A 27,684-nucleotide genomic window follows, 5' to 3' on the forward strand; every position below is an offset into this window, starting at 1 on the left:
TGCAGGGGAGCTAAGGGGGCGCTGTGGGGGTTCGGGGGGCTGCATGCAGGGGAGCTAAGGGGGAGCTTTGGGGGTTCGGGGGGCTGCATGCAGGGGAGCTAAGGGGGCGCTTTGGGGGTTCGGGGGGCTGCAGGCAGGGGAGCTAAGGGGGCGCTTTGGGGGTTCAGGGGTGTGACGGCGCGTTGGGGGTTCCCTGTCTCCTGCACCCCGAAATGGCACAAACAGGCTGCACCAGCCAGTGGAATTGAGGGTGGTTTATTGCTCCTCCAGCACAGCGCAGCACAGATGGAATCTGGTTACAGGACTGGGGCTAAGAGGCCTCAGTGCCCCCCTTGAGATAGGGGAGTCCCAGCCCCCTCCCCAGCTCCTTCTCCCCCGCCCCCCAGCCAGGAACCCACTAACCCTCTACCAGCCCCGCCCCCCAGCCAGGAACTAACTAACCCTCTACCAGCCCCGCCCCCCAGCCAGGAACTAACTAACCCTCTTCCAGCCCCGCCCCCCAGCCAGGAACTAACTAACCCTCTTCCAGCCCTGCCCCCCAGCCAGGAACTAACTAACCCTCTACCAGCCCCGCCCCCCAGCCAGGAACTAACTAACCCTCTTCCAGCCCCGCCCCCCAGCCAGGAACTAACTAACCCTCTACCAGCCCCGCCCCCCAGCCAGGAACTAACTAACCCTCTACCAGCCCCGCCCCCCAGCCAGGAACTAACTAACCCTCTACCAGCCCCGCCCCCCAGCCAGGAACTAACTAACCCTCTACCAGCCCCGCCCCCCAGCCAGGAACTAACTAACCCTCTACCAGCCCCGCCCCCCAGCCAGGAACTAACTAACCCTCTACCAGCCCCGCCCCCCAGCCAGGAACTAACTAACCCTCTTCCAGCCCCGCCCCCCAGCCAGGAACTAACTAACCCTCTTCCAGCCCCGCCCCCCAGCCAGGAACTAACTAACCCTCTACCAGCCCCGCCCCCCAGCCAGGAACTAACTAACCCTCTACCAGCCCCGCCCCCCAGCCAGGAACTAACTAACCCTCTACCAGCCCCGCCCCCCAGCCAGGAACTAACTAACCCTCTTCCAGCCCTGCCCCCCAGCCAGGAACCCACAAACCCTCTACCAGCCCTGCCCCCCAGCCAGGAACTAACTAACCCTCTTCCAGCCCTGCCCCCCAGCCAGGAACTAACTAACCCTCTACCAGCCCCGCCCCCCAGCCAGGAACTAACTAACCCTCTACCAGCCCCGCCCCCCAGCCAGGAACTAACTAACCCTCTTCCAGCCCCGCCCCCCAGCCAGGAACTAACTAACCCTCTTCCAGCCCCGCCCCCCAGCCAGGAACTAACTAACCCTCTACCAGCCCCGCCCCCCAGCCAGGAACTAACTAACCCTCTACCAGCCCCGCCCCCCAGCCAGGAACTAACTAACCCTCTACCAGCCCCGCCCCCCAGCCAGGAACTAACTAACCCTCTTCCAGCCCTGCCCCCCAGCCAGGAACCCACAAACCCTCTACCAGCCCTGCCCCCCAGCCAGGAACTAACTAACCCTCTTCCAGCCCTGCCCCCCAGCCAGGAACTAACTAACCCTCTACCAGCCCCGCCCCCCAGCCAGGAACTAACTAACCCTCTTCCAGCCCTGCCCCCCAGCCAGGAACTAACTAACCCTCTTCCAGCCCCGCCCCCCAGCCAGGAACTAACTAACCCTCTTCCAGCCCCGCCCCCCAGCCAGGAACTAACTAACCCTCTTCCAGCCCTGCCCCCCAGCCAGGAACTAACTAACCCTCTTCCAGCCCTGCCCCCCAGCCAGGGCAGCATCCCCCTCCCTTTGTTCCTCTCCATGGGGGTGTTTGGCCCCTGGTTCAACAGGTTTGGCCTTACCTCTGCCTAGTGAGGTTTTCCCTGCTGGGTCTTGCTCCAGACAGCAGGGGTCACCCCAGCCCAGCAAGTCCCCCCACTACGTCACAAGGGGCTGCATGCAGGGGAGCTAAGGGGGCACTTTGGGGGTTCGGGGGGCTGCATGCAGGGGAGGCTAAGGGGGCGCTTTGGGGGGCTGCATGCGGGGGGTGGGGAAGTGGGGAGTTTGGGGTTCGGGGGGCTGCATGCAGGGGAGGCTAAGGGGGCGATTTGGAGGTTCGGGGGGCTGCATGCAGGGGAGGCTAGGGGGCGCTGTGGGGGTTCGGGGGGCTGCATGCAGGGGAGGCTAAGGGGGCGCTTTGGGGGTTCAGGGGGCTGCATGCAGGGGAGGCTAAGGGGGCGCTGTGGGGGTTCACGGGGCTGCATGCAGGGGAGGCTAAGGGGGCGCTTTGGGGGTTCAGGGGGCTGCATGCAGGGGAGGCTAAGGGGGCGCTGTGGGGGTTGGGGGGGCTGCATGCAGGGGAGGCTAAGGGGGCGCTTTGGGGGGCTGCATGCGGGGGGTGGGGAAGTGGGGAGTTTGGGGGTTCGGGGGGCTGCATGCAGGGGAGGCTAGGGGGCGCTGTGGGGGTTCGGGGGGCTGCATGCAGGGGAGGCTAGGGGGCGCTGTGGGGGTTTGGGGGGCCGTCTGCAGGGGAGGCTAAGGGGGCGCTGTGGGGGTTTGGGGGGCTGCATGCAGGGGAGGCTAAGGGGGCGCTGTGGGGGTTCGGGGGGCTGCATGCAGGGGAGGCTAGGGGGCGCTGTGGGGGTTTGGGGGGCTGCATGCAGGGGAGGCTAGGGGGCGCTGTGGGGGTTCGGGGGGCTGCATGCAGGGGAGGCTAAGGGGGCGCTGTGGGGGTTCGGGGGGCTGCATGCAGGGTTCGGGGGGCTGCATGCAGGGGAGGCTAAGGGGGCGCTTTGGGGGTTCGGGGGGCTGCATGCGGGGGGTGGGGAAGTGGGGAGTTTGGGGGTTCGGGGGGCTGCATGCAGGGGAGCTAAGGGGGCGCTGTGGGGGTTCGGGGGGCTGCATGCAGGGGAGGCTAGGGGGCGCTTTGGGGGTTCAGGGGGCTGCATGCAGGGGAGGCTAAGGGGGCGCTTTGGGGTTCAGGGGGCTGCATGCAGGGGAGGCTAAGGGGGCGATTTGGGGGTGGGGGTTCAGGGGGCAGGGGGCTGCATGCAGGGGAGGCTAAGGGGGCGCTTTGGGGGGCTGCATGCGGGGGGTGGGGAAGTGGGGAGCTTGGGGGTTCGGGGGGCTGCATGCAGGGGAGGCTAAGGGGGCGATTTGGGGGTTCGGGGGGCTGCATGCAGGGGAGGCTAAGGGGGCGATTTGGGGGTTCGGGGGGCTGCATGCAGGGGAGGCTAAGGGGGCGCTTTGGGGGGCTGCATGCGGGGGGTGGGGAAGTGGGGAGTTTGGGGGTTCGGGGGGCTGCACACAGGGGGTCTCAGTGCCCGGCTGTTCCTGGTCAATGTGACAAGGGGGGGATCTATCCTGGCAGAGAACAGCCCAGAACGGGACCCGGCGTCTGGTGCCCCGGCCCCGCTGGGAGGACACGGCCGGCTCCGGCCAGACGCCAGACAAGGGGGTGCCCAGCCCAGCGAGAGGAGGGGAGAAGAGGGGCCCAGGCGACCCCCTTAGCTGCAGAGACGCTGGGGGGGGGCTGTGGGGACGGGGCGGAGCCCCCGGGCTGCAGAGGACACGCGGACGTGGGGGGCCGGGGGCGACTGGCCTGAGGGACACGTTGCTGTTCAGAGCCCCCTCACCCCTCCTGCTGGGAGCCGCTCTGGGCTGGGCTAGCCCCGCTGGGAGGGGCCCGAGGGAGGGGGCCCCCAAGGAGGGGCTCCCAGCCGGGGGGGGTCCTGCCCGGGGACGGATGGGCCGCGTGGGGCCAGGACCGGTGAGCCGTGACTCCCCCGCCCGGCTGGGGGCTCCCCTAGGAAAGTTGACGGCCGAAGAGGAGAGGGCGGCTCTGGTCCCTGCCTGCCCCTCGACCTCCTCCTACCCTGTGCTGCTCTGCTGTAACCCCGGCCGCGTGCCTCAGTTTCCCCAGGCACCGCACTGGTGCCCAGCGGGGGAGGGAGTGCCGGGGTGGCTCTCACTCGCAGAAGGGCTGTTGGCGCCCAGGGACACAGCCCAGCGCAGGGGCCATGTGGCCAGGGCAGAGCCTTAGTCCTCTTGGGGGGCTCACCCCCTCCCTTGGTCCAAAGAGCTCCCCCGGCCCAGCCACTGGCCCCTGCGCCCCTCGCTTCGCTTGGCCACAGCTACGGCCCCCCCGGGACCACCCCCCACTCTGCAGCTCAGCAGGGGTGACACCCAGCACACGGCAGCCGGTGACTCCCCCCAGGGCGGGCCCAGGGTCGCACGAGGGTACAACCCCGCCCAGGACTCCCCATTCCTCAGCGACCCCCCCGGGGGCCCCCAGCCGCGCCCTCCCCCGACACGGAGCCGACCACTGCGAGTCCAGTTCTTTATTGTCACAAATGCCTGGGGGGGTCGCGCCACGGACACATTAAATACCCCCCAGCCGGGGGCCCAGCGCTGCCCCCGCGAGTCCTCTGCACGGGGTGCCGGATAACGCCCACGGCGCGCAGCGAGCGGGACACATGCGGGGGGGGGGGGGGAGGAGATGTGGCACCCTCATTAGAAATGAACAGGCCCCCCAGCCCTGCCGGTGCCCCTCACTCCAACCCACAGCCCCTCCCCCAGCCCTGCCGGTGCCCCTCACTCCGACCCACAGCCCCTGCCCCAGCCCTGCCGGTGCCCCTCACTCCGACCCACAGCCCCTCCCCCAGGCCTGCCGGTGCCCCTCACTCCCGACCCACAGCCCCTCCCCCAGGCCTGCCGGTGCCCCTCACTCCCGCCCCAGGCCCCCCCGGCACATTTCCGGTGCAGAACGTGGCTGCGGTTCCCCCTCCCGCCCGCAGAGGCAGCACCCCAAAACCGCTGCTCTGCGGCCCCAGGACAAAGTGGGGGTGCGCCGGGGCATGAAATTCCCGGGGGGGGCAGCCAGAGCTGGGGCGAGGCTGGCCGAAGGGCTCACGTCCGTGCACGGGGGCCGAGGGGAGGGCGAGCTGGCTGGCCACAGCGGTGCAAGCAGGAGCGAGGGGGGTCGGGGGAAGGGCTCAGCGCGGGGGGGCGGCCCCGCTGGGGGGGGCAGCAGGCGGGGGGGCGCACTCCTTGCTCAGCCGCACGATCTCTTGGGACAGGACCTCCAGGTGCTGGAAGAGAACAGAGGGAGGTGAGGGGCAGAGAGAGCCAGGCCCCGCCCCCCCGCCTCGGCCCCGCCCCCGGCCCCGCCCCTTGCCTTCTGCAGGTGCATGTTCTTGGTGAGCTGCTCCTCCAGCATGTTCTGCAGCTTCTTGTTCATCTCCCGCAGGTTCTCGTCACCCGGCTTCACCAGGTCCCGCAGGACGCTGCCCAGGCTGCTGCGCTCCAGGGGCCCGTGGGCCGCAGAGACGTCTGCGGGGGGGCGGAGTCAGCCAGAGCCCCGCCCCCTCTGGCCAGGGGGCGGGGTCTTCAACCCCACTCAGCATGCAGGGGGGAGCCCCGCCCCAGAGGTGGCCGCACCTCCCCGGGGGCCACGCCAGGCTGAGCACGCCCAGGCAAAGGCGGTGGCAGCCCAGCGTGTGTGGGGGGGACGTGGCGCCAAGGCTCAGCCAGGCTGGGATCGATTCCCAGAGCCGGCTCCGGCCCAAGGTGACCCTGGCGGAGCGGGGGGAGGGGCCCGCCCGTCCTTGAGGAGCAGCAGGAGGGGGCCAGTCCCAGGGCGCCGGGATCCGGCCCAAGGGGCCTTTCCCCTCTGGGGACCACGATCTCCTCTGCCCCAGGGCGGGGCACTGGCCGGGGACAGGGGAGGGAACGCGGGCCCGTCCCCCTCTCAGCGCAGGAGAAACGGGCCGGCAGCTGCCTCTGGGGCGGGGTCAAAGAACAGCTACATATAACGCCGTGGGGAACGCCCCCGGCCCCCACAGCCCCTCCCTCAACCGGGGGCAGGGGAGGGAACACGGGCCCGTCCCCCTCTCAGCGCAGGAGAAACGGGCCGGCAGCTGCCTCTGGGCGGGGTCAAAGAACAGCTACATATAACGCCCCCGGCCCCCACAGCCCCTCCCTCAACCGGGGGCAGGGGAGGGAACACAGGCCCGTCCCCCTCTCAGCGCAGGAGAAACGGGCCGGCAGCTGCCTCTGGGGCGGGGTCAAAGAACAGCTACATATAACGCCGTGGGGAACGCCCCCGGCCCCCACAGCCCCTCCCTCAACCGGGGACAGGGGAGGGAACGCGGGCCCGTCCCCCTCTCAGCGCAGGAGAAACGGGCCGGCAGCTGCCTCTGGGGCGGGTGCTTCACCTGCAGGGCCCCGCAAGGTCAGCCAGGGCCCCGGCCCCTGCCCCCTGGCCCCCTGCCCCCGGCCCCACCGGTGACCTCCCGCCCCTCACTCCCTGGTACCTTCTCCCTCCAGCAGCCACTTCTCCTGCTGCGTCTCCGCCAGGCGCTGGAACAGCTCCGAGATCTCCTCGTCCGACAGGTCCGCGGGGCGCTGGGACTGGGGGCTGCCCGTGTTGGACTGGGGGGGCAACAGGCTGCCCTGAGCGAGGGCGGGACCGCACAGGCTGGGGGGCGGGGCCAGCTGTGGTGTCCAGGAGCCTGGCAAGTGAGGAGGGGGAGGAGCCCAGGTGGCAGGGGCGTGGCTAGCAGAGGCCACGCCCCCGGGCAGAGGGACTGGGGTCTCCGCGCTTGGGGGCTGCCGGGGCAAGACCGGGCCCGGGTCGCCGCTCCTGGTCCCTAGGCGGGCGTCACGGCAACCGCGGCACCGCGCTGGGGACCACTGGGGAGAGGGGCTGCCGGGTTAAACGTTCCCGCCCTTAGAGCGCTGAGCCTGGGGGTGGACTTGGCAGACAGGCCCTGCCCCCCACAGGAAGCCCCGCCCCTCACCTTGCTGCTGCCTGGCCCGGAGCCCTCCTTCATGATCTCCCAGCTGAAGGAGGAGATGCTGCTGCTGTCGCCCGTCTGCCCCGGCTGGGGGAGCTGAGCTCGGCGTAGGACCAGCTCCTCCATCCCTGCGGAGAGGGCGGAGACCCCAGGGAGTGGGGATGCCCCTTCCTGGCCCCCCGCCCCCCCCGGAGCGCCGGGCGGAGACCCCAGGAGTGGGGATGCCCCTTCCCGGCCCCCCGCCCCGGGAGCCGGGCGGAGACCCCAGGGAGCGGGGATGCCCCTTCCCGGCCCCGCCTCCCCGGAGCCGGGCAGAGACCCCAGGAGTGGGGGATGCCCCTTCCCGGCCCCCCGCCCCCCTGGAGCCGGGCGGAGACCCCAGGAGTGGGGGAGGATGCCCCTTCCCCGGCCCCCGCCCCGGAGCCGGGCGGAGACCCCAGGAGTGGGGATGCCCCTTCCCGGCCTCCCGCCCCGGAGCCGGGCAGAGACCCCAGGAGTGGGGATGCCCCTTCCCGGCCTCCCCGCCCCGGAGCCGGGCAGAGACCCCAGGGAGTGGGGAGGGCCCCTCCCCCGCCTCCCCCGCCCCCGGAGCCGGGCGGAGACCCCAGAGTGGGGGATGCCCCTTCCCGGCCTCCCCCGCCCCCCCGGGAGCCGGGCGGAGACCCCCAGGAGTCGGGGATGCCCCCCTTCCCGGCCCTCCCCGCCTCCCCGAGCCGGGCGGGGAGACCCCAGGAGTCGGGGATGCCCCTCCCGTCTCCCCGCCCCCGAGCCGGGCGGAGACCCCAGGAGTGGGGGATGCCCCCTTCCCGGCCCCCGCCCCCCGGAGCCGGGCAGAGACCCCAGGAGTCGGGGATGCCCCCCTTCCCCGGCCTCCCCGCCCCCGGAGCCGGGCGCTGAGACCCCAGGAGCCCGTGGGATGTCCCTCCCGGCCCCCCCCCGCCCCCGGAGCCGGCGGAGACCCCAGGAGGTCGGGATGGCCTCCCCTTCCCCTCCCCCGCCCCCCCCCGGAGCCGGGCGGAGACCCCAGGAGTGGGGATGCTCCCTTCCCGGCCCTCCCCCGCCCCCCGGGAGCCGGGCAGAGACCCCAGGGAGTCGGGGATGCCCCCTCCCGGCCCCGCCCCCCGGAGCCGGGCAGAGACCCCAGGGAGTCGGGGATGTCTCCTTCCCGGCCCCCCGCTCCCCCGGGAGCCGGGCGGAGACCCCAGGAGTGGGGGATGCCCCTTCCCCCGGCCCCCCGCCCCCCCGGAGCCGGGCAGAGACCCCAGGAGTCGGGGATGCCCCTTCCCGGCCTCCCCGCCCTCCCCGGAGCCGGGCGGAGACCCCAGGCCCAGCCATCCCAGCCCAGGCCCCCAGCCACCCACCCCCTCCCCCTCCCCCGGGACAGACCGTCACTGCTCCAGGGCGCGGGGCTGTCCCTGGAATCGGTATCCCCCGGAGTTTGCCCCGGCGCGCCTCCTATGGCGAGGAGTTCCACAGGGTGCTCCCCTCTCCCACAGACGCCTCGAATGCCCCCAGCCAAGGGCTCTCCCGGGGGCTGGGGGTGCTGCAGATTTGGGCAATGAAACCCTGGCGTGGGAGGGAGCGGAGCTTGGACCTCCTCAGCCACTGGTGAATCGAGGAGCTGCCCCCCACCGTGGAAAGCGAGCGCCCTCTGCCAAGCGCCGTATCACCCCCACAGACGGCTGTGCGGCTGTTCGGGGCTCCGCCCCCAGAGGTGGCCACATCCCAGCACCGGGCCAGCCCTCCCTACGCAGCGTCTCTGTGTGGCTGTCCCTGGCTGCCCCGCCCCAGAGGTGGCCGCATTCCAGCACCGGGCAAGCCCCTCCCCACGCAGCGTTCTGTGCGGCTGTTCCCTGGCTGCCCCGCCCCAGAGGTGGCCGGATCCCAGCACTGGGCCAGCCCCTCCCCACGCGGCGTTCTGTGCGGCTGCTCCCTGGCTGCCCCGCCCCAGAGGTGGCCGCAGCCCCCCAGTGCTACCGGGCAAGCCCCTCCCCGCGAGCGCCCAGCACTGTCTCTGGCTGCCCCGCCCCAGAGGTGGCTTCGCATCCCAGCACCGGGCGAGCCCTCCCCACGCAGCTCGGTGGCTTTGCCCCCGGGTGCCCCTGCCCCAGAGGTGGCCGCATCCCAGCACCGGGCCAGCCCTCCCCACGCGGCGTTCTGTGGGGTGCAGGGCAATCCGGGCTGGCCAAAGGCGAGCGAGGGCGCTGGAGACCAAGGAAGGGGGTTCAGGGCCCGGGAGCCCCAGAGGCGACCAAGGCTCGCAGGGAGTCCCCTCAGGCTGGCCGGGGCCCCGACGCGCCATCGCCCCTGGGCTCGCGGAGGAGGTGGGGGGCAGCCCCGCCGGCCCTGCTCACCCCGTCCGGGTCTTGCTGCTGGCTATTAGGGATCTCCGGCAGCCGCTCCTGCAGCTTGTCTGCCCGCGCAGTGCCCAGGTGCAGCTGCCGCCTCAGGTCTTTGAGCTGCGGGAGGGAGGCCGGAGGAGTCAGCCGGGCCGGGCGCCAGGGGCACTGTGCGGGGGCAGGGCGCGGGCGCCGGGGGGCTGCACTGTGGGGAGAGGTGGGGGGCGGGGCAGGGCTGCGGGAGCCAGGGAGGGCAGGCACTGAAGGGGCCGGGGGCAGGGCTGCGTGCCCCGGGGGGCCAGGCAGGAAGCAGGGTCTGGCGGCGCAGCGGGGCCTAGTGGTTAGCGGGCTCCGGGGAGGGGGCGGGGGCTCACGGTGGCACTGAAGGGGCTGCGGGGGAGGGCCGTGCCCTGGGGGCCCAGGCAGGAGCAGGGCCTCGCTGAGCAGCGGGCCTAGTGGTTAGCGGGCTCCGGGGGAGGGGCGGGGGCTCACGGTGGCACTGAAGGGGCTGCGGGGGAGGGCCGTGCCCCCTGGGGGCCCAGGTGGGGCAGGAAGCAGGGCCCGGCGGAGCAGCGGGGCCTAGTGGTTAGCGGGCCCGGGGCGGGCTGGGCTCACGGGTGGCATCAGAGAACAGTGGGGAGGGCCGGGCCCTGGGGGGCCAGGCAGGAAGCAGGGCTCCGCTGAGCAGCGGGGCCTAGTGGTTAGCGGGCTCGGGGGAGGGGCGGGGGCTCACGGTGGCGCTGCCTTCTTCTCCAGGATGCGCTGTCCGTCCACCACGTCCTTCACCTCCTGGAAGAGAGGAGCCCGGCTCAGCCCCCGCGCGGCCCTGGGGCTCCGAGTCCGGGCTCAGGCCGGCCCGTGTGGAGCCCCTGGGGCCAGGGAGCCCTGGCAGGCGCGACGCCCTCACCTGCCGAGGCTGGCTAATGGTAGCCAGGTGGCTGTCCCTGAGCCTCAGCGTTCCAGCCTCCTCCCTGGCAGCCTCCACCGCCTGGTCCTTCAGCTGAGCAGAAGGGTCGGGTTAGTGCAGGGGCACCGCCTCACAGAAACCAGCGATGCAGCCAGCTCTTAGCGGGGCGGCTGGGAACAGCCAGGTAGAACGCCGCCCAGGGAGAGCGCGCAGGGTGCTGGATGCAGCCAGCTCTGGGGCGGGGGCGGCTGGGAACAGCCAGTAGAACGCCGCCCAGGGAGAGCGCGCAGGGTGCCGGACGCTGCTGGGGCCTGGGGCGGGGCGGCTGGGAACAGCCACGTAGAACGCCGCCCAGGAAGAGCGCGCAGGGTGCTGGACGCAGCCAGCTCTGGGCGGGGGCGGCTGGGAACAGCCAGGTAGAACGCCGCCCAGGGAGAGCGCGCAGGGTGCCGGGGACGCAGCCAGCTCTAGCGGGGCGGCTGGGAACAGCCAGGTAGAAGGCCGCCCAGGGAGCCGGATGCAGCCAGCTTGAAGCAGGGCGGCCAAGGCCGAGCTGAGAAGGCCGCCCAGGGAGCCGGATGCAGCCAGCTCTGGGGGCGGGGCGGCTGGGGAACAGCCAGGTAGAACGCCGCCCAGGGAGAGCGCGCAGGGTGCCGGATGCAACCAGCTCTGGGGGCGGGGCGGCTGGGAACAGCCAGGTGAACGCCGCCCAGGAAGAGTGCGCAGGGTGCCGGACGCAGCCAGCTCTGGGGGCGGGGCGGCTGGGAACAGCCAGGTAGAACGCCGCCCAGGGAGAGCGCGCAGGGTGCCGACGAGTCAGCTCTGGGGCGGGGCGGCTGGGGAACAGCCAGGTAGAACGCCGCCCAGGAAGAGCGCGCAGGGTGCTGGACGCAGCCAGCTCCTCTGGGGCGGGCGGCTGCACGAGCCACGTAGAACGCCGCCCAGGGAGAGCGCGCAGGTGCCGGACGCAGCCAGCTCTGGGGCGGGGCGGCTGGGGAACAGCCAGGTAGAACGCCGCCCAGGGAGAGCGCGCAGGGTGCTGGATGCAGCCAGCTCTGGGGCGGGGCGGCTGGGAACAGCCAGGTAGAAGGCCGCCCAGGAGCCGGATGCAGCCAGCTCTGGGGGCGGGGCGGCTGGGAACAGCCAGGTAGAACGCCGCCCAGGAGAGCGCGCAGGGTGCCGGACGAGCCAGCTCTGGGGCGGGGGCGGCTGGGAACAGCCAGGTAGAACGCCGCCCAGGGAGAGCGCGCAGGGTGCTGGACGCAGCCAGCTCTGGGGGCGGGGGCGGCTGGGAACAGCCAGAAGGCCGCCCAGGGAGCCGGATGCAGCCAGCTCTGGGCGGCTGGGAACAGCCAGGTAGAAGGCCGCCCAGGGAGCCGGATGGAGCCAGCTCTTGGGGGCGGGGGCGGCTGGGGAACAGCCACGTAGAACGCCGCCCAGGGAGAGCGCGCAGGTGCCGGACGGGGCAGCCAGCTCTGGGGCGGGGCGGCTGGGAACAGCCAGGTAGAAGGCCGCCCAGGGAGCCGGATGCAGCCAGCTCTGGGGCGGGGCGGCTGGGAACAGCCAGGTAGAACGCCGCCCAGGGAGCCGGATGCAGCCAGCTCTGGGGGCGGGGCGGCTGGAACACAGGGTAGAACGCCGCCCAGGAGCCGGATGCAGCCAGCTCTCCTTGGGGCGGGGCGGCTGGGGAAATAGGGGCAGAGAACGCTCGCCCAGGGAGGTGAGGGGGCGGCGTCCTGCCGTACCCAGCCCGCGGCTGCTGCCTGCACAGGCCAAGTGCCTCTTCGTGCTCCCGCTGGTGCGTCTCGATCGAGTCCCTGCAGCGCCAGGAGACTTGGGTGGTGAGAACGGCTGGGGGACCCGGCAGGGGGCTCTGGGGCTTCCCCTCGAGGGCCGGACCTGGGCCCCTCACCTCCGCTTCCTTGAGCCGCTCGCTCGAACCAGCCCTTGGCCCCGTCCATGGCCTGGATCTGCAGGTGGAGCTCCTCCACCGTCTGCTGGGCGCTCTCCAGCTCCCGGCTCCGGGGCCTGCGGGGACCCGGGCTCCTCACTGCCAGCCCCGCGCAAGCGGCTCGAGAGCAGCAGGGCCCCGGCTGGCCGATGATGCAGCCGCCCTCGGGGGGGGGGGGGGGCGGGGGCTGCCCCACTGCCGATGGCGGCAGCCGCCTCTGGGGTAGGTGGGGCTGCCCACTGCCGAGATGCAGCCACCTCTGGGGGGGCTGCCGCCCGCCAGATGCAGCCACCTCTGGGGGGGCAGGCTGCCCACTGCCGAGATGCAGCCACCTCTGGGGGCAGGCTGCCCACTGCCGAGATGCAGCCACCTCTGGGGGGGGCAGCCTGGGACAAGCGAGGAGAGAAAACTCGGCCCCCCCTGCACCTTCTCCTCCTTTGAGCTGCGCCCCGCAGCTCCTCCTCCTGGCGCCTTCTCCTCGTGCAGCCCCGCAGCTCCCGCTCGTAGGCGCGTCCGCACGGCCAGCACCTCCGCTCCTGCTGCGCCCGCAGGGCCCCCCGCGCCTCGGCCTGCTGCGCCCGCTCCCGCTGCAGCTCCACCGCCATGGCGTCCAGCAGCGCCTTGCGCCGCGCGCGCTCTGCGGGACAGGCGCCCTCAGCCCCCGCCCCCCGGCCCCCCCCCCGGCCCCCCCGAACCCCCCAGCCCCCACCGCCATGGCGTCCAGCAGCGCCTTGCGCCGCGCCGCGCTCTGCGGGACAGGCGCCAGCCCCCCGCCCCCCCGGCCCCCCCCCCGGCCCCCCGGAACCCCCCCAGCCCCCCACCGCCATGGCGTCCAGCAGCGCCTTGCGCCGCGCCGCGCTCTGCGGGACAGGCGCCTCAGCCCCCGCCGGCCCCCCGGCCCCCCCACCGCCATGGCGTCCAGCAGCGCCTTGCGCCGCGCCGCGCCCTGCGGGACAGGCGCCCCTAGCCCCCGCCCCGGCCCCCCCCCCCCGGCCCCCCCGAACCCCCCCAGCCCCCCACCGCCATGGCGTCCAGCAGCGCCTTGCGCCGCGCCGCGCTCTGCGGGACAGCGCCTCAGCCCCCCGCCGGCCCCGGCCCCCCCACCGCCAGGCGGCGCCCGCGCGGTGCGCTTGCGCCGCGCCGCCGCGCTCTGCGGGACAGGCGCCTGGGGCCCCCCGCCCCCCCCGCCCCCCCCCCGGCCCCCCCGAACCCCCCCAGCCCCCCACCGCCATGGCGTCCAGCAGCGCCTGCGCCGCGCCGCGCTCTGCGGGACAGGCGCTCTCAGCCCCCGCCGGCTCCCCCACCGCCATGGCGTCCAGCAGCGCCTTGCGCCGCGCCGCGCCCAAGGGACAGGCGCCCTCAGCCCCCGGCCCCCCCGGCCCCCCAACCCCTCTCCAGCCCCCCTTAGAACCCCCCAGCCGCCCCACCGCTCATGCGTCCAGCAGCGCCTGCGCCGCGCCGCGCTCTGCGGGACAGGCGCCTCAGCCCCCGCCCCGGCCCCCCCCCCGGCCCCCCGGCCCCCCCCCGGCCCCCCTCCCACCGCCATGGCGTCCAGCAGCGCCTGCGCCGCGCCGCGCGCTCTGCGGGGACAGGCGCCTCAGCCCCCCGCCGGCCCCGCCGGCCCCCCGAACCCCCCGGCCCCCCACCGCCATGGCGTCCAGCAGCGCCTTGCGCCGCTCCGCGCCCTGCGGGACAGGCGCCTCAGCCCCCGCCCCCGGCCCCCCGAACCCCCGGCCCTGAGCCCCCCCGGCCCCCCGAACCCCCCCAGCCTCCCCCACCGCCATGGCGTCCAGCAGCGCCTTGCGCCGCTCCGCGCTCTGCGGGACAGGCGCTCCTCAGCCCCGCCAGCCCCCCGCCCGGCCCCCCCACCGCCATGGAGTCCACCAGCGCCTTGCGCCGCTCCGCTCTGCGGGGACAGGCGCCTCAGCCCCCGAGCCCTGAGCCCCCGCCGGCTCCCGAGCCCCCCGAATCCCTCCCACGCAGCCCCCCACCTCCCAGTGCCCTCGTTCCGGCGTGGAGCCCCCCAAGCTCCCACCTTCCTGGCCTCTCTCCCAGCTCAGAAGCAGCAGCTTCTCCTCTCCTGGCCCAGCTCCTGCAGCTGCTCCAGCAGGCGGCTGTTGGCTCGGGCTGATTCTGGGGCAAACAAGCCGCGGCTGGGTGAACCCGCTGCCCCTTCGCCCTAGCGAGCCTGGGGGGTGCTGCCTTGCAGCACTCAGAGTTAGGGGCCCCTGGGCCATTCTGACGCTAGGAACGCCGCTCACTGCCCCGCTGGTCAGCCCAGCCTCCCACAGCAAGGAGTTCCGCAGGTCAACGGCCGGGGCATCGCAGCACAGAGCACCTGCAGGCCTCCCAGTCGCGCCCAGCCTCGGGGCAGAGCGGGACCCGGGAGCGCGTTGGCAATTGTGGGTGACGCCCACACGTGGACGAGCCCAGACCCCTGGTGCGGAGTCAGTCCCTTGCCGGCCGGTGGGCGTGGGCTGTCAGCAGGGCCCCCACCGCCCAGGCAGGGCCAGACCCGTCCCACGAGCTGAGGGAAGAGGCCAGGGGTGGGGGAAAGGGTCAGTTCTGGGCCGGAGCCATGAGAGACTGAGGGGGGTTGGTGGTAGGGGCTGCACGGCGCGGGGGAGGGGCGGGGGGCTGCACGGCACGGGGGTCCCCGGCCCCCACCTGCAGCTGCTGCGCAGGTCGTCCCGCTGCCCCGCCAGCGCCGCCTCCTCGCTCTGCCGCTGCTGCAGCTCCCGGCCCAGCGCCGCGCTCTGCTCCCGCAGCAGGGCCAGCTCCTCCGTCCCGACGTCTGGATCTGGGGGGAGGCTTCAGCGGCTCGGCGTGGGGGGGCGCCCCTCGACCAGCCCCGCGCCCCCTGCCCCCGGGCCTGCCCTCGACCCCCGCCAAACCCGCCCCGTTGACCCCCCTCCTCCACACACGTCCCCCTCGACCCCCCGAACTCCGGCCCCCGGGCCCGCCCCCGACCAGCCCCGCGCCCTGCCCCCGGGCCTGCCCCTCGACCCCCGCCAAACCCGCCCCTTGACCCCCCCTCCTCCACACACGCCCCTCGACTCCCCCCGAACCCGCCCCTTGACCCCCCCCTCGACCAGCCCCGCGCCCTGCCCCCGGGCCTGCCCCTCGACCCCCCCTCCTCCACACACGTCCCTCGACCCCCCCCCGAACCCGGCCCCCGGGCCCGCCCCTCGACCAGCCCCGCGCCCTGCCCCCGGGCCTGCCCCTCGACCCCCGCCAAACCCGCCCCTTGACCCCCCTCCTCCACACACGCCCCTCGACTCCCCCCGAACCCGCCCCTTGACCCCCCCTCCTCCACACACGCCCCTCGACTCCCCCCGAACCCGCCCCTTGACCCCCCTCCTCCACACACGCCCCTTGACCCCCCCCGAACCCGGCCCCCGGGCCTGCCCCTCGACCCCCGCCAAACCCGCCCCTTGACCCCCCTCCCCCACACACGTCCCTCGACCAGCCCCCGAACCCGGCCCCCGGGCCCGTCCCTCGACCAGCCCCCCTCGACCTCCCCCCCGGGCCCGGCCCCCGGGCCCGCCCCTCGACCTCCCCCCAGGCCCGCCCCTCGACCTCCCCCCCGCGCCCTCCCCCCGCGCCCGGCCCCCGGGCCCGCCCCTCGACCTCCCCCCCGCACCCTGCCCCCGGGCCCGCCCTCAACCTCCCCCCCGCACCCTGCCCCCGGGCCCGCCCCTCAACCTCCCCCCCTCCCCCGCCCCTCGACCCCCCTCCCCCGCGCCCGGCCCCCGGGCCCGCCCCTCGACCTCCCCCCTGCGCCCGGCCCCCGGGCCTGCCCCTCGACCCCCCCGAACGAGGCCCCCCGGCCTGCCTGCCCCCCAAGTCGGCCCCCGAACCTGCCTGGCCCTGGCCCCGCCCCCCAAACCCACCCACCCCCATGACCTGTCTGCCCAACCCCAGCCCCCAGGTACCATCCACTCCCCAAAACCGCCCGCCCTCTCAACCTGGCCCAGGGGAACCACCTGGCCACCTTCAAATCCTCCCCCCTGGAATGCAGCCCAGGGGCTGGCTCAGGAGCACCCCAGGGCAGGGCACTGCTGGAGGGGGACGATACCCCCGGGCGGGGCAGCGACGAGCAGGGGACAGAGAGGCCGATGGCACCGCCCAGGGGCGGGGAGGGAGGAATCCAGAAGCAGGGGGGCGCCTGGCCAACGGGGATGGCTCTCAGTGCCGAGATGCAGCCACCTCTGGGGTGGGGCAGCGGCTGAGTGGAACCCAGTGGAGAGCTGGGGGTAATGACAGTCCCCGCCCGGGTACCTGCTCCAGGGCGGCCAGGCTGCTCCGCAGGGCGCTGTTCTCCGACAGGACCGTCTCCACTTGCTCCTGGCTCTGCGCGCTCCGGCACGCCGCCTGCCCGGGCACGGGGGTGTTAACGCCGGGCAGACGGGCCCGCCTCGACGGGAACCGCGCGCGCCCTGCCCCCCCCCGGCGGGCGCCCCAGCCGCTGCTGGGCCAAAGCCGGGTGCCGCCCAGACGCCACCGGGGCTCTGGGGAACCACACGGCAAGGAACAGCCCGGCACCGGCCCCTCCCCCGGCGCAGGCCCCGCCCCATGCAGCCCCCCCCCCCCGTGTCTCCAGGGACCGCCCCCCACCAGTGCGGCCCCTCCCCCGGTGCAGGCCCCGGCCCCATGCAGCCCCCCCGTGTCTCCAGGGACCGCCCCCCACCAGTGCGGCCCCTCCCCCGGCCCCATGCAGCCCCCCCCCCGTGTCTCCAGGGACCGCCCCCCACCAGTGCGGCCCCTCCCCCGGCGCAGGCCCCGGCCCCATGCAGCCCCCCCGTGTCTCCAGGGACCGCCCCCCACCAGTGCGGCCCCTCCCCCGGCCCCATGCAGCCCCCCCCCCCCCCGTGTCTCCAGGGACCGCCCCCCACCAGTGCGGCCCCGGCCACCTCCCCCCCGCGGGCGTGACACGCAAGGGGCCGAGGGAAGGGGGCCCGCCCAACATCCCGGGGGCAAGAGGGGCCGGACGGGGCAGTGGGGGGGCTGGGAGGGGCCCGCTCTGCCGCCCTGGCCTGGGGGGCTGCTCCCCCTCCTAGGCCCCCAGGGGCCTCGCCTGGTCCTGCAGGGCGTGAAGGGCGTCTGCGTGTTCCCTCTGGCGGCTCTGCAGCTGCTCCTGCACCTCCGCCGCTCTCTGAGGGGGGCACAGACCCATGGGCACCGGGCCCCCCCGCCTGGCCCCCCACCCCCGAAAGGCCGGCCCCCCCGAATCCCCCCGCCTGGCCCCCTCCCCCCCGAAAGAACGGCCCCCCCGAATCCCCCCGCCTGGCCCCCCACCCCCGAAAGAACCGCCCCCCCGAATCCCCCCGCCTGGCCCCCCACCCCCGAAAGAACCGCCCCCCCGAATCTCCCCGCCTGGCCCCCCCACCCCCGAAAGAACCGCCCCCCCGAATCCCCCCGCCTGGCCCCCCACCCCCGAAAGGCCGGCCCCCCCGAATCCCCCCGCCTGGCCCCCTCACCCCCGAAAGAACCGCCCCCCCGAATCCCCCCGCCTGGCCCCCCACCCCCGAAAGAACCGCCCCCCCGAATCCCCCCGCCTGGCCCCCTCACCCCCGAAAGAACCGCCCCCCCGAATCCCCCCGCCTGGCCCCCCACCCCCGAAAGGCCGGCCCCCCCGAATCCCCCCGCCTGGCCCCCCACCCCCGAAAGGCCGGCCCCCCCGAATCCCCCCGCCTGGCCCCCTCACCCCCGAAAGGCCGGCCCCCCCGAATCCCCCCGCCTGGCCCCCTCACCCCCGAAAGAACCGCCCCCCCGAATCCCCCCGCCTGGCCCCCTCACCCCCGAAAGAACCGCCCCCCCGAATCCCCCCGCCTGGCCCCCTCACCCCCGAAAGAACCGCCCCCCCGAATCCCCCCGCCTGGCCCCCTCACCCCCGAAAGAACCGCCCCCCCGAATCCCCCCGCCTGGCCCCCTCACCCCCGAAAGAACCGCCCCCCCGAATCCCCCCGCCTGGCCCCCTCACCCCCGAAAGAACCGCCCCCCCGAATCCCCCCGCCTGGCCCCCCACCCCCGAAAGAACCGCCCCCCCGAATCCCCCCGCCTGGCCCCCCACCCCCGAAAGAACCGCCCCCCCGAATCCCCCCGCCTGGCCCCCCACCCCCGAAAGAACCGCCCCCCCGAATCCCCCCGCCTGGCCCCCCACCCCCGAAAGGCCGGCCCCCCCGAATCCCCCCGCCTGGCCCCCTCCCCCCCGAAAGAACCGCCCCCCCGAATCCCCCCGCCTGGCCCCCTCCCCCCCGAAAGAACCGCCCCCCCGAATCCCCCCGCCTGGCCCCCTCACCCCCGAAAGAACGGCTCCCCCCGAATCCCCCGCCTGGCCCCCTCACCCCCGAAAGAACGGCTCCCCCCGAATCCCCCCGCCTGGCCCCCCTCCCCCCCGAAAGAACCGCCCCCCCCGAATCCCCCCGCCTGGCCCCCTCCCCCCCGAAAGAACCGCCCCCCCGAATCCCCCCGCCTGGCCCCCTCCCCCCCGAAAGAACCGCCCCCCCGAATCCCCCCGCCTGGCCCCCTCCCCCCCGAAAGAACCGCCCCCCCGAATCCCCCCGCCTGGCCCCCTCACCCCCGAAAGAACGGCCCCCCCCGAATCCCCCGCCTGGCCCCCTCCCCCCCGAAAGAACCGCCCCCCCCGAATCCCCCCGCCTGGCCCCCCTCCCCCCTGAAAGAACCGCCCCCCCGAATCCCCCGCCTGGCCCCCTCCCCCCGAAAGAACCGCCCCCCCGAATCCCCCCGCCTGGCCCCCCTCGACCCCCCGAAAGAACCGCCCCCCGAATCCCCCGCCTGGCCCCCTCACCCCCGAAAGAACCGCCCCCCCGAATCCCCCCCGCCTGGCCCCCCACCCCCGAAAGAACCGCCCCCCAACCCCGCCTGGCCCCCTCCCCCCCCGAAAGAACCGCCCCCCCGAATCCCCCCGCCTGTCCCCCTCCCCCCCGAAAGAACCGCCCCCCCGAATCCCCCCGCCTGGCCCCCTCACCCCCCGAAAGAACCGCCCCCCCGAATCCCCCCGCCTGGCCCCCCACCCCCGAAAGAACGGCCCCCCCCAAATCCCCCCGCCTGGCCCCCTCACCCCCGAAAGAACGGCTCCCCCCGAATCCCCCCGCCTGGCCCCCTCCCCCCCGAAAGAACCGCCCCCCCCCGAATCCCCCCGCCTGGCCCCCCTCCCCCCTGAAAGAACCGCCCCCCCGAATCCCCCCGCCTGGCCCCCTCACCCCAAACAATCCGCCCACCCCCCGGAATCCCCCCGCCTGGCCCCCGTCGCCCCAAACAATCCGCCCAGCCCCCCCCGAACCTCTCCACCTAGCCCCAGGCACCCTGAATCGCTGGCCCTCCGGACCGTGAACCTCCAGCCCCCCCCAACCAGTCCCCCCCCGAACCGAGCCCCCCCCGAACCGAGCCCCACGCCACCTGTCCCCCCCTCACCTGCTCTGCTGCCTGCTGCTCCTGCTGCAGCTTTTGGTTGTGAGCCTGCAGGGATTTCAGCTCCTCCTCCCGGCGCTGCCGGACCTCCTCCATCTTCGCCCTGGGGGGCAGAGACCGGCTGCTAGGTACCCCGCTCCGCCCCCCGGCCCCCGCTCCGCCCCCTGCTCCGCCCCCCGCTCCACCCACCGGCCCCCGCTCCCCCCCCCGCTCCGCCCACCGGCCCCCGCTCCGCCCCCCACTCCACCCACCGGCCCCCGCTCCGCTCACCAGCCCCTGCTCCCCCCCAGCTCCAGCCCCCCAGGGCAGGAGAACCCAGGCACCCTGCTCCCCACCGGCCCCTGCTCCTCCAGGGTAGGGAGAACCCAGGTGTGCGAGATGATAGGGTGGAAAGAGACTTTTAGGCATTTCCTTGGTGCCCTGTGGGGCCAGGAAGGGTGGGAGCCGGGGGGATGCTGGGAGCCTGGGGGGAGGGGCGGGAGCTGGGGGGGTGCTGGGAGCCTGGGGGGAGGGGCGGGAGCTGGGGGGGTGCTGGGAGCCTGGGGGGAGGGGCGGGAGCTGGGGGGGTGCTGGGAGCCTGGGGGGAGGGGCGGGAGCTGGGGGGTGCTGGGAGCCTGGGGGGAGGGGCGGGAGCTGGGGGGGTGCTGGGAGCCTGGGGGGAGGGGCGGGAGCTGGGGGGGGGCCGGGCGACACTAACAAATCTCTCAAGAGCTGTGTGAGTAAAACCCACTTCGGAGGCGGGGCTGGGCCCTGGGAGGGGCCTGGCAGGGCCGGTCTGTAACCAGTGCCCCCTCCTGCCCTGGGGTCTGATTCACCCCACACCTGTATTGGCAGATGAGAAGGCAGAGACACAAGGGGGGGCTGGGACCGTCTGGCTGGGCCGGGGGGGCTGTTTGGTCCAAGGGAGGGGGTGAGCCACGTGGCCCCTGCGCTGGGCTGCGTCCCTAGGCGCTCACAGCCCTTCTGAATCGGTCTGGAGGGGGCGGGGGCTCCGGCGCCGGCGACCCAGGCCCGGGCCCCTCGGCATGTCCTCCGGCGCCAGCCCGGGCCGGGCCACAGGGCTGGGGACTCCCGGCCTCCTGCCGGGGGCTTCCACGCCCTGAGCCAAGGCTGAGGCGGCTCCGGGTCTGCCCTGCCGCCCGGCCCGACGGAGCCGCCCCAGCGCCGGCCCCGCCTCGGCCACGCAGCCCTGCCCACCTGCTGTCGCTGTACAGAGCCTCCTTCTCCGTCTGCAGCCGCAGGAAGCTAGGGGACAAACCCAGTCACCGGCAGCCGGCCAGGGGGCGGGGCCTCGCCACTAGGCCCCACCCCCCCGCCAGGCCCCGCCCCTACCCCAGCCAAAGGACCCAGGTGTCCCGGCTCCTACCTCTCTTGCTTTTTCTTCAGTTTGTCAGCAAGCTGCAGGGAGAGGAGTCAGGGTCACTCGGGGTCACCGACCCCCCCAGTCCCGGGCCCCCCCCACCTTGCTCAGCCCCCCCCCCAGTCCTGGGCCCCACCCACCTTGCTCAGCCCCCCCAGTCCCGGGCCCCACCCACCTTGCTCAGCCCCCCCCAGTCCCGGGCCCCCCCCACCTTGCTCAGCCCCCCAGTCTCAGGCCCCCCCCACCTTGCTCAGCCCCCCCCCAGTCCCGGGACCCACCCACCTTGCTCAGCCCCCCCCAGTCCCGGGACCCACCCACCTTGCTCAGCCCCCCCCCGGTCCCGGGCCCCCCACACCTTGCTCAGCCCCCCCCCGGTCCCGGGCCCCCCACACCTTGCTCAGCCGCCCCCCCAGTCTCGGGCCCCCCACACCTTGCTCAGCCCCCCCCCGTCTCAGGCCCCCCACACCTTGCTCAGCCTCCCCCAGTCCTGCCCCCCGGGTCCCGGGCCCCCCCACCTTGCTCAGCCCCCCCCCCCGGTCCCGGGCCCCCCACACCTTGCTCAGCCCCCCCCCGGTCCCGGGGCCCCCCACACCCCTTGCTCAGCCCCCCCCCCCAGTCTCGGGCCCCCCACACCTTGCTCAGCCGCCCCCCCAGTCTCGGGCCCCCCACACCTTGCTCAGCCCCCCCCCCCCAGTCCCGGGCCCCCCACACCTTGCTCAGCCGCCCCCCCAGTCTCGGGCCCCCCACACCTTGCTCAGCCCCCTCCCCCCAGTCCCGGGCCCCCCACACCTTGCTCAGCTCAGCCTGCAGCCGGGACTCCTCAGCCTGCTTTGCCGCCTAGGGGGAGAGAGGGGGTGAGACGCGGCGAGCCGAGCCCAGCCCCCCCCCCCCGCCTGGCTCCTCCTGACCTCCAGGCGCTGCAGCTGGTCCCTCAGCAGGCGCTTCTCCTCGCGCTCCGTCTCCCACTTCAGCTCCAGCTCCAGCTCCGCAGGCCGCGGCTGGCAGGGGCGGGGGTCTGGCAGCTGCCCGGCCATGGCCTGTCCGGCGGGGCCCACAGCCTGGGGGGCGTCCCCCTGCCCCTCCGCCTGCCGGGCCCCCTCCTTCTCCAAGCGCTCCTGCAGGGCTGCAGGCCCTTGTTACTGCTCCGATCCGCACCCCACGGCCCCCACCCCGCCAACCCCGCTCCCCCACCCACAGCCTGCAGGGCCCCCGCTACTGCTCCGAGCCGTACCCCACGGCCCCCACCCCGCCCACCCCGCTCCCCCACCCACAGCCTGTAGGGCCCCCCGCTACTGCTCCGATCCGCACCCCACGGCCCCCACCCCGCCCCCCCACCCACAGCCTGCAGGGCCCCCGCTACTGCTCCGAGCCGTACCCCACGGCCCCCACCCCGCCCCCCCACCCACAGCCTGTAGGGCCCCCCGCTACTGCTCCGAGCCGTACCCCACGGCCCCCACGCCCGCCCACCCCGCTCCCCCACCCACAGCCTGCAGGGCCCCCGCTACTGCTCCGATCCGCACCCCACGGCCCCCACCCCGCCCACCCCGCTCCCCCAACCACAGCCTGCAGGGCCCCCGCTACTGCTCCGATCCGCACCCCACGGCCCCCACCCCGCCCACCCCGCTCCCCCACCCAGAGCCTGCAGGGCCCCGCTACTGCTCCGATCCGCACCCCACGGCCCCCACGCCCGCCCACCCCACCCCCCCACCCACAGCCTGCAGGGCCCCGCTACTGCTCCGATCCGCACCCCACGGCCCCCACGCCGCCCACCCCGCTCCCCCAACCACAGCCTGCAGGGCCCCCGCTACTGCTCCGATCCGCACCCCACGGCCCCCACACCGCCCACCCCGCTCCCCCAACCACAGCCTGCAGGGCCCCGCTACTGCTCCGATCCGCACCCCACGGCCCCCACACCGCCCACCCCGCTCCCCCAACCACAGCCTGCAGGGCCCCGCTACTGCTCCGATCCGCACCCCACGGCCCCCACCCCGCTCCCCCACCCACAGCCTGCAGGGCCCCCGCTACTCCTCCGATCCGCACCCCACGGCCCCCACCCCGCCCACCCCGCTCCCCCACCCACAGCCTGCAGGGCCCCCGCTACTGCTCCGATCCGCACCCCACGGCCCCCACCCCGCTCCCCCACCCACAGCCTGCAGGGCCCCCGCTACTCCTCCGATCCGCACCCCACGGCCCCCACCCCGCCCACCCCGCTCCCCCACCCACAGCCTGCAGGGCCCCGCTACTGCTCCGATCCGCACCCCACGGCCCCCACCCCGCCCACCCCGCTCCCCCACCCACAGCCTGCAGGGCCCCGCTACTGCTCCGATCCGCACCCCACGGCCCCCACCCCGCCCACCCCGCTCCCCCACCCACAGCCTGCAGGGCCCCCGCTACTGCTCCGATCCGCACCCCACGGCCCCCACCCCGCCCACCCCGCTCCCCCACCCACAGCCTGCAGGGCCCCCGCTACTGCTCCGATCCGCACCCCACGGCCCCCACACCGCCCACCCCGCTCCCCCAACCACAGCCTGCAGGGCCCCCGCTACTGCTCCGATCCGCACCCCACGGCCCCCACGCCCGCCCACCCCGCTCCCCCACCCACAGCCTGCAGGGCCCCCGCTACTGCTCCGATCCGCACCCCACGGCCCCCACCCCGCCCACCCCGCTCCCCCACCCACAGCCTGCAGGGCCCCGCTACTGCTCCGATCCGCACCCCACGGCCCCCACCCCGCCCACCCCGCTCCCCCAACCACAGCCTGCAGGGCCCCCGCTACTGCTCCGATCCGCACCCCACACCCGCCCACCCCGCTCCCCGCGCCCCCAGCCACCACCCAGTGCCTGCCGGCCCCCCCCCCCCCCAGTTACCTGCCACGTTCTTTTGCAGTGCCGTGTTCTCGGCCTGGAGCCGCAGCAACGCCCCGTCCAGGGGGCCTGGGGGCCCGGCTGGCGCGGGCCCCTCCCCCTGCAGCTGCTTATTGTCCGTCTCCAGCTGCTCGATCTGGGAGCAGAGCTGGGGGTGGGGAGGCAGAGGAAGGTGTCAGGGGTTAACAGCACAGCCGCCCCCCCGGGTCACTGGACGGGCGCTGGGGTTCTTCTTTGTGGTACCTGGTCCCCTGGCTGGAGGAGAGCCCTGGCCCCCCTGGTTCCTTGGACCCCCGGCCCCCTGGCTGAAGGAGAGCCCTGGCCCCCCTGGTTCCTTGGACCCCCGGCCCCCCCGGTTCCTTGGACTGCCGGCCCCCTGGCCGGAGGAGAGCCCCGACCCCCCCGGTTCCTTGGACCCCCGGCCCCCTGGCCAGAGGAGAGCCCTGGCCCCCCTGGTTCCTTGGACCCCCGGCCCCCTGGCCGGAGGAGAGCCCCGGCCCCCCCGGTTCCTTGGACCCCCGGCCCCCTGGCTGAAGGAGAGCCCCAGCCCCCCCGGTTCCTTGGCCCCCCAGCCCCCTGGCCAGAGGAGAGCCCCGGCCGGTACCTTGGACAGCTCCTGCATGAGGGTGCTGTTCTGCAGGCGGAAGTCCTCCTCCTGGCTGTGCAGTTTGCCCTGCAGCATCTGGTTCTCGCTCAGCAGGGCCTCCACCTCCTGCGGGAAGAGGGGGAGGGCAGGGGCTGCGGGCACAGACCCCTCCCCCCGCGCTCTGGGCCAGAGTCGGCCACCCCCCCCCTCCCGGTACAGCAGGGGCCATGGGGCAGAATGGCTGAGCAGCCAGGTGCCTGCCTGGGGCTCAGGACACCTCCCAGGACTGGGAGGGCAGTGGGGGCTACTGCTTAGAGCAGGGGGCTGGGAGGCCAGGCGCCTGGGTTCTCTCACATCTCAGAGGGCAGTGAGGACCAGTGATCGGAGCAGAGGGGCTGGGAGCCCGCTGCCTCCATACTCAGCTTGCTTAGCTGGGCCTCGCTTTCCCGCTCCGGAACAGTGATTGACGCCCAGGCCTCTAGCCAAGACCGATGTGTGTACAGACCGTGAAGAGCCCAGATGCCACGGTGACAGAACGACCCTGCCCCCGAACCCATCCCGCTCCAGGGACGGGCCAGCCTCACCTGAGCCTTCTTGCTTTTGCTCAGAGCCTGGGGAGAGAGAGCAGGGAGTCAGGACCGAACAGTGCTGCCGAGCCACGGCGTCCCTTCCACCCCCCGAGGTGGCTGCACTGAGCGTCAGGTGAGCCAGCCCTGTGCGGCGTTATACACGGCTGTTCCCCAACTGCCCCGCCCCAGAGGTGGCTGCACTGAGCGTCAGGTGAGCCAGCCCTGTGCGGCGTTATACACGGCTGTTCCCCAACTGCCCCGCCCCAGAGGTGGCTGCACTGAGCGTCAGGTGAGCCAGCCCCGTGCAGCGTTATACACGGCTGTTCCCCAACTGCCCCGCCCCAGAGGTGGCTGCACTGAGCGTCAGGTGAGCCAGCCCTGTGCAGCGTTATACACGGCTGTTCCCCAACTGCCCCGCCCCAGAGGTGGCTGCACTGAGCGTCAGGTGAGCCAGCCCTGTGCGGCGTTATACACGGCTGTTCCCCAACTGCCCCGCCCCAGAGGTGGCTGCACTGAGCGTCAGGTGAGCCAGCCCCGTGCAGCGTTATACACGGCTGTTCCCCAACTGCCCCGCCCCAGAGGTGGCTGCACTGAGCGCCAGGTGAGCCAGCCCTGTGCGGCATTATACACGGCTGTTCCCCAACTGCCCCGCCCCAGAGGTGGCTGCACTGAGCGCCAGGTGAGCCAGCCCCGTGCAGCGTTATACACGGCTGTTCCCCAACTGCCCCGCCCCAGAGGTGGCTGCACTGAGCGCCAGGTGAGCCAGCCCTGTGCGGCATTATACACGGCTGTTCCCCAACTGCCCCGCCCCAGAGGTGGCTGCACTGAGCGCCAGGTGAGCCAGCCCCGTGCAGCGTTATACACGGCTGTTCCCCAACTGCCCCGCCCCAGAGGTGGCTGCACTGAGCTTCAGGTGAGCCAGCCCCGTGCAGCGTTATACACGGCTGTTCCCCAACTGCCCCGCCCCAGAGGTGGCTGCACTGAGCGCCAGGTGAGCCAGCCCCGTGCAGCGTTATACACGGCTGTTCCCCAACTGCCCCGCCCCAGAGGTGGCTGCACTGAGCGCCAGGTGAGCCAGCCCCGTGCAGCGTTATACACGGCTGTTCCCCAACTGCCCCGCCCCAGAGGTGGCTGCACTGAGCGCCAGGTGAGCCAGCCCTGTGCAGCGTTATACACGGCTGTTCCCCAACTGCCCCGCCCCAGAGGTGGCTGCACTGAGTGCCAGGTGAGCCAGCCCTGTGCAGCGTTATAAGCTGCTGCTCCTCAGCTGCCCTGTCCCTGCGTCCTGCAAGTGCTCAGGAGCGGGACTGGGGACGCGCCTCCGCAGGCCCCTCCGCTCCCCCTGCGGGGGCCAGGCTGGCACCTTCTGCGCCTTGACCAGCTCCTTGTCCAGGAAGGCCACACGGTGCCGGAGCCCAGTCAGTTCTGTGGGGAAGAGAGAGCAGGTCACAGCCGAGGGCCCAGCCGCAGGGGTACGTCTGCCCCGGACGGGGGCGGGCGGGGAGGGGGACATGGGCAGAGGCCTGGCCCCTCCGGAGGGCATGGCCCCCACTGCTGAGTGGCCCCATTGTGGCCAAGCGGGGGCTGCAGGCCCCTGGCTCTGCGGCATGGGGGTGCTGCTGACCTGCAGTGACCCTGGGTGTGCCTCAGTTTCCCTGGGCACCGCACCGAGCCCTGCCCGGGGATGGGGATTTCAGGACGACAACCTCCCCCCGGCCACGGGGCCAGGCCCTTCAGACCTCAAGCTGTGTGTGGGGGGGGTGCAGCACAGGGGCTGGGACAGGTCTGGGGGGCAGCGGGGGGGATGACGTCACAACAGGCCCCCCCGCGTTACCGGTGCTGCTTTTCCGCAGCTCGTCCGACAGCTGGTAGTTGTGGGTGCGGAGCTCCAGCAGCTGCGCCTGCGCACAGAGCGAGGGTCAGAGCGGGGGGGGAGGGGTCAGCCGGGGGGGACACGGGGGTCAAAGTGGGGGGGGGCTGGGGGAGCGTGCGGGGGGGTCTGGAGCGGGAAGGGAGCGGGGGGGTCAGAGCGTGGGGGGGCAGGGACACGGGGGGGTCGGGTAGTGGGGAATACGGGGGGGCCGCGGGGGGGTCAGGGCGCGGGGGGGGCGGGTAGTGGGGCGGGGGGGGGTCCGCGGGGGGGGCGGGTAGTGGGGCGGGGGGGGTCCGCGGGGGGGGCGGGGAGGGGTCAGGGCGCGGGGGGGGCGGGTAGTGGGGCGGGGGAGGGGTCCGCGGGGGGGGCGGGTAGTGGGGCGGGGGGGGTCCGCGGGGGGGGGCGGGGAGGGGTCCGCGGGGGGATCAGGGCGCGGGGGGGGCGGGTAGTGGGGCGGGGGGGGTCCGCGGGGGGGGGGCCGGGCCCCACCTGCAGCCGCTGGAATTCCTCCGCCGACAGGGCCTGCGCCATGATCCCGCCCCCGCCCGCCGGACTCGAGGGAGCATCGAGGCGCCCAGGCCGGGCCAGAGCGTCGGCCGGAAGCAGGAAGCGGGGACCATAGAGACGCGGAGGGTGGCGCCGGAAGTAGCGGCAGAGCGTCGCGAGCCAGCCCGGAAGCCGCGGGCCGGCGCACCGGAAGGGCCCACGATAGAGAGTAGGGCGCCACCCGCGGGCAGAGCGTCCCTTCGTGGGCCCGGAAGTGCCGGGTCATAGAGGTGCAGGAAGGGGAGCGTCACCCGCTTGGTCCTCCAAGCGACCTCTAGCGCCCCCTACCCGCCAATTAGTGCCTCCCCTCGATTAGCATAATTAGCTAGTCATTAGTGACACGGCGGGGGCGCTCGGGCCCAGCACCGATTAGCCCCAATTAGCTAATCACCGCCGATTAGCGAGGCCCCAGGGCCGGTCGGAAGGTGCAGCAAAGTGAGGTTGCCAATCAATGAGA

General features: G+C 74.2%; 2 protein-coding genes across 2 annotated transcripts; both read right to left on the minus strand.

Moving 5' to 3' along the window:
* Positions 1-4,328: 4,328 nt before the first annotated feature.
* GRIPAP1 (GRIP1 associated protein 1) lies at positions 4,329-27,323 on the minus strand. Its single transcript, XM_089770455.1, is given in 26 exon segments — positions 4,329-5,093; positions 5,180-5,350; positions 6,307-6,435; positions 6,804-6,971; positions 9,155-9,259; positions 9,872-9,965; positions 11,792-11,879; positions 11,959-12,236; positions 12,424-12,617; positions 12,728-12,768; positions 14,065-14,176; positions 14,613-14,785; positions 14,788-14,797; positions 16,279-16,371; positions 17,075-17,152; positions 19,435-19,534; positions 20,629-20,676; positions 20,798-20,829; positions 21,581-21,628; positions 21,700-21,914; positions 23,657-23,801; positions 24,258-24,365; positions 24,824-24,850; positions 26,172-26,233; positions 26,643-26,709; positions 27,171-27,323. Coding segments are annotated over 26 exon segments (2,724 nt in total). The 5' UTR covers positions 27,213-27,323; the 3' UTR covers positions 4,329-4,997.
* LOC149523405 (uncharacterized) lies at positions 19,549-20,619 on the minus strand (the record flags this gene model as incomplete). Its single annotated transcript, XM_089770378.1, has 1 exon — positions 19,549-20,619. A coding segment is annotated over one exon (1,071 nt), but the record flags the coding sequence as incomplete, so codon positions are not given.
* Positions 27,324-27,684: the final 361 nt, after the last annotated feature.

This window comes from Pelodiscus sinensis, chromosome 18 (genome assembly GCF_052426305.1).
Source record: "Pelodiscus sinensis isolate ZL-2025 chromosome 18, ASM5242630v1, whole genome shotgun sequence".
In the NCBI taxonomy this organism is placed as follows: Eukaryota; Metazoa; Chordata; order Testudines; family Trionychidae; genus Pelodiscus; species Pelodiscus sinensis.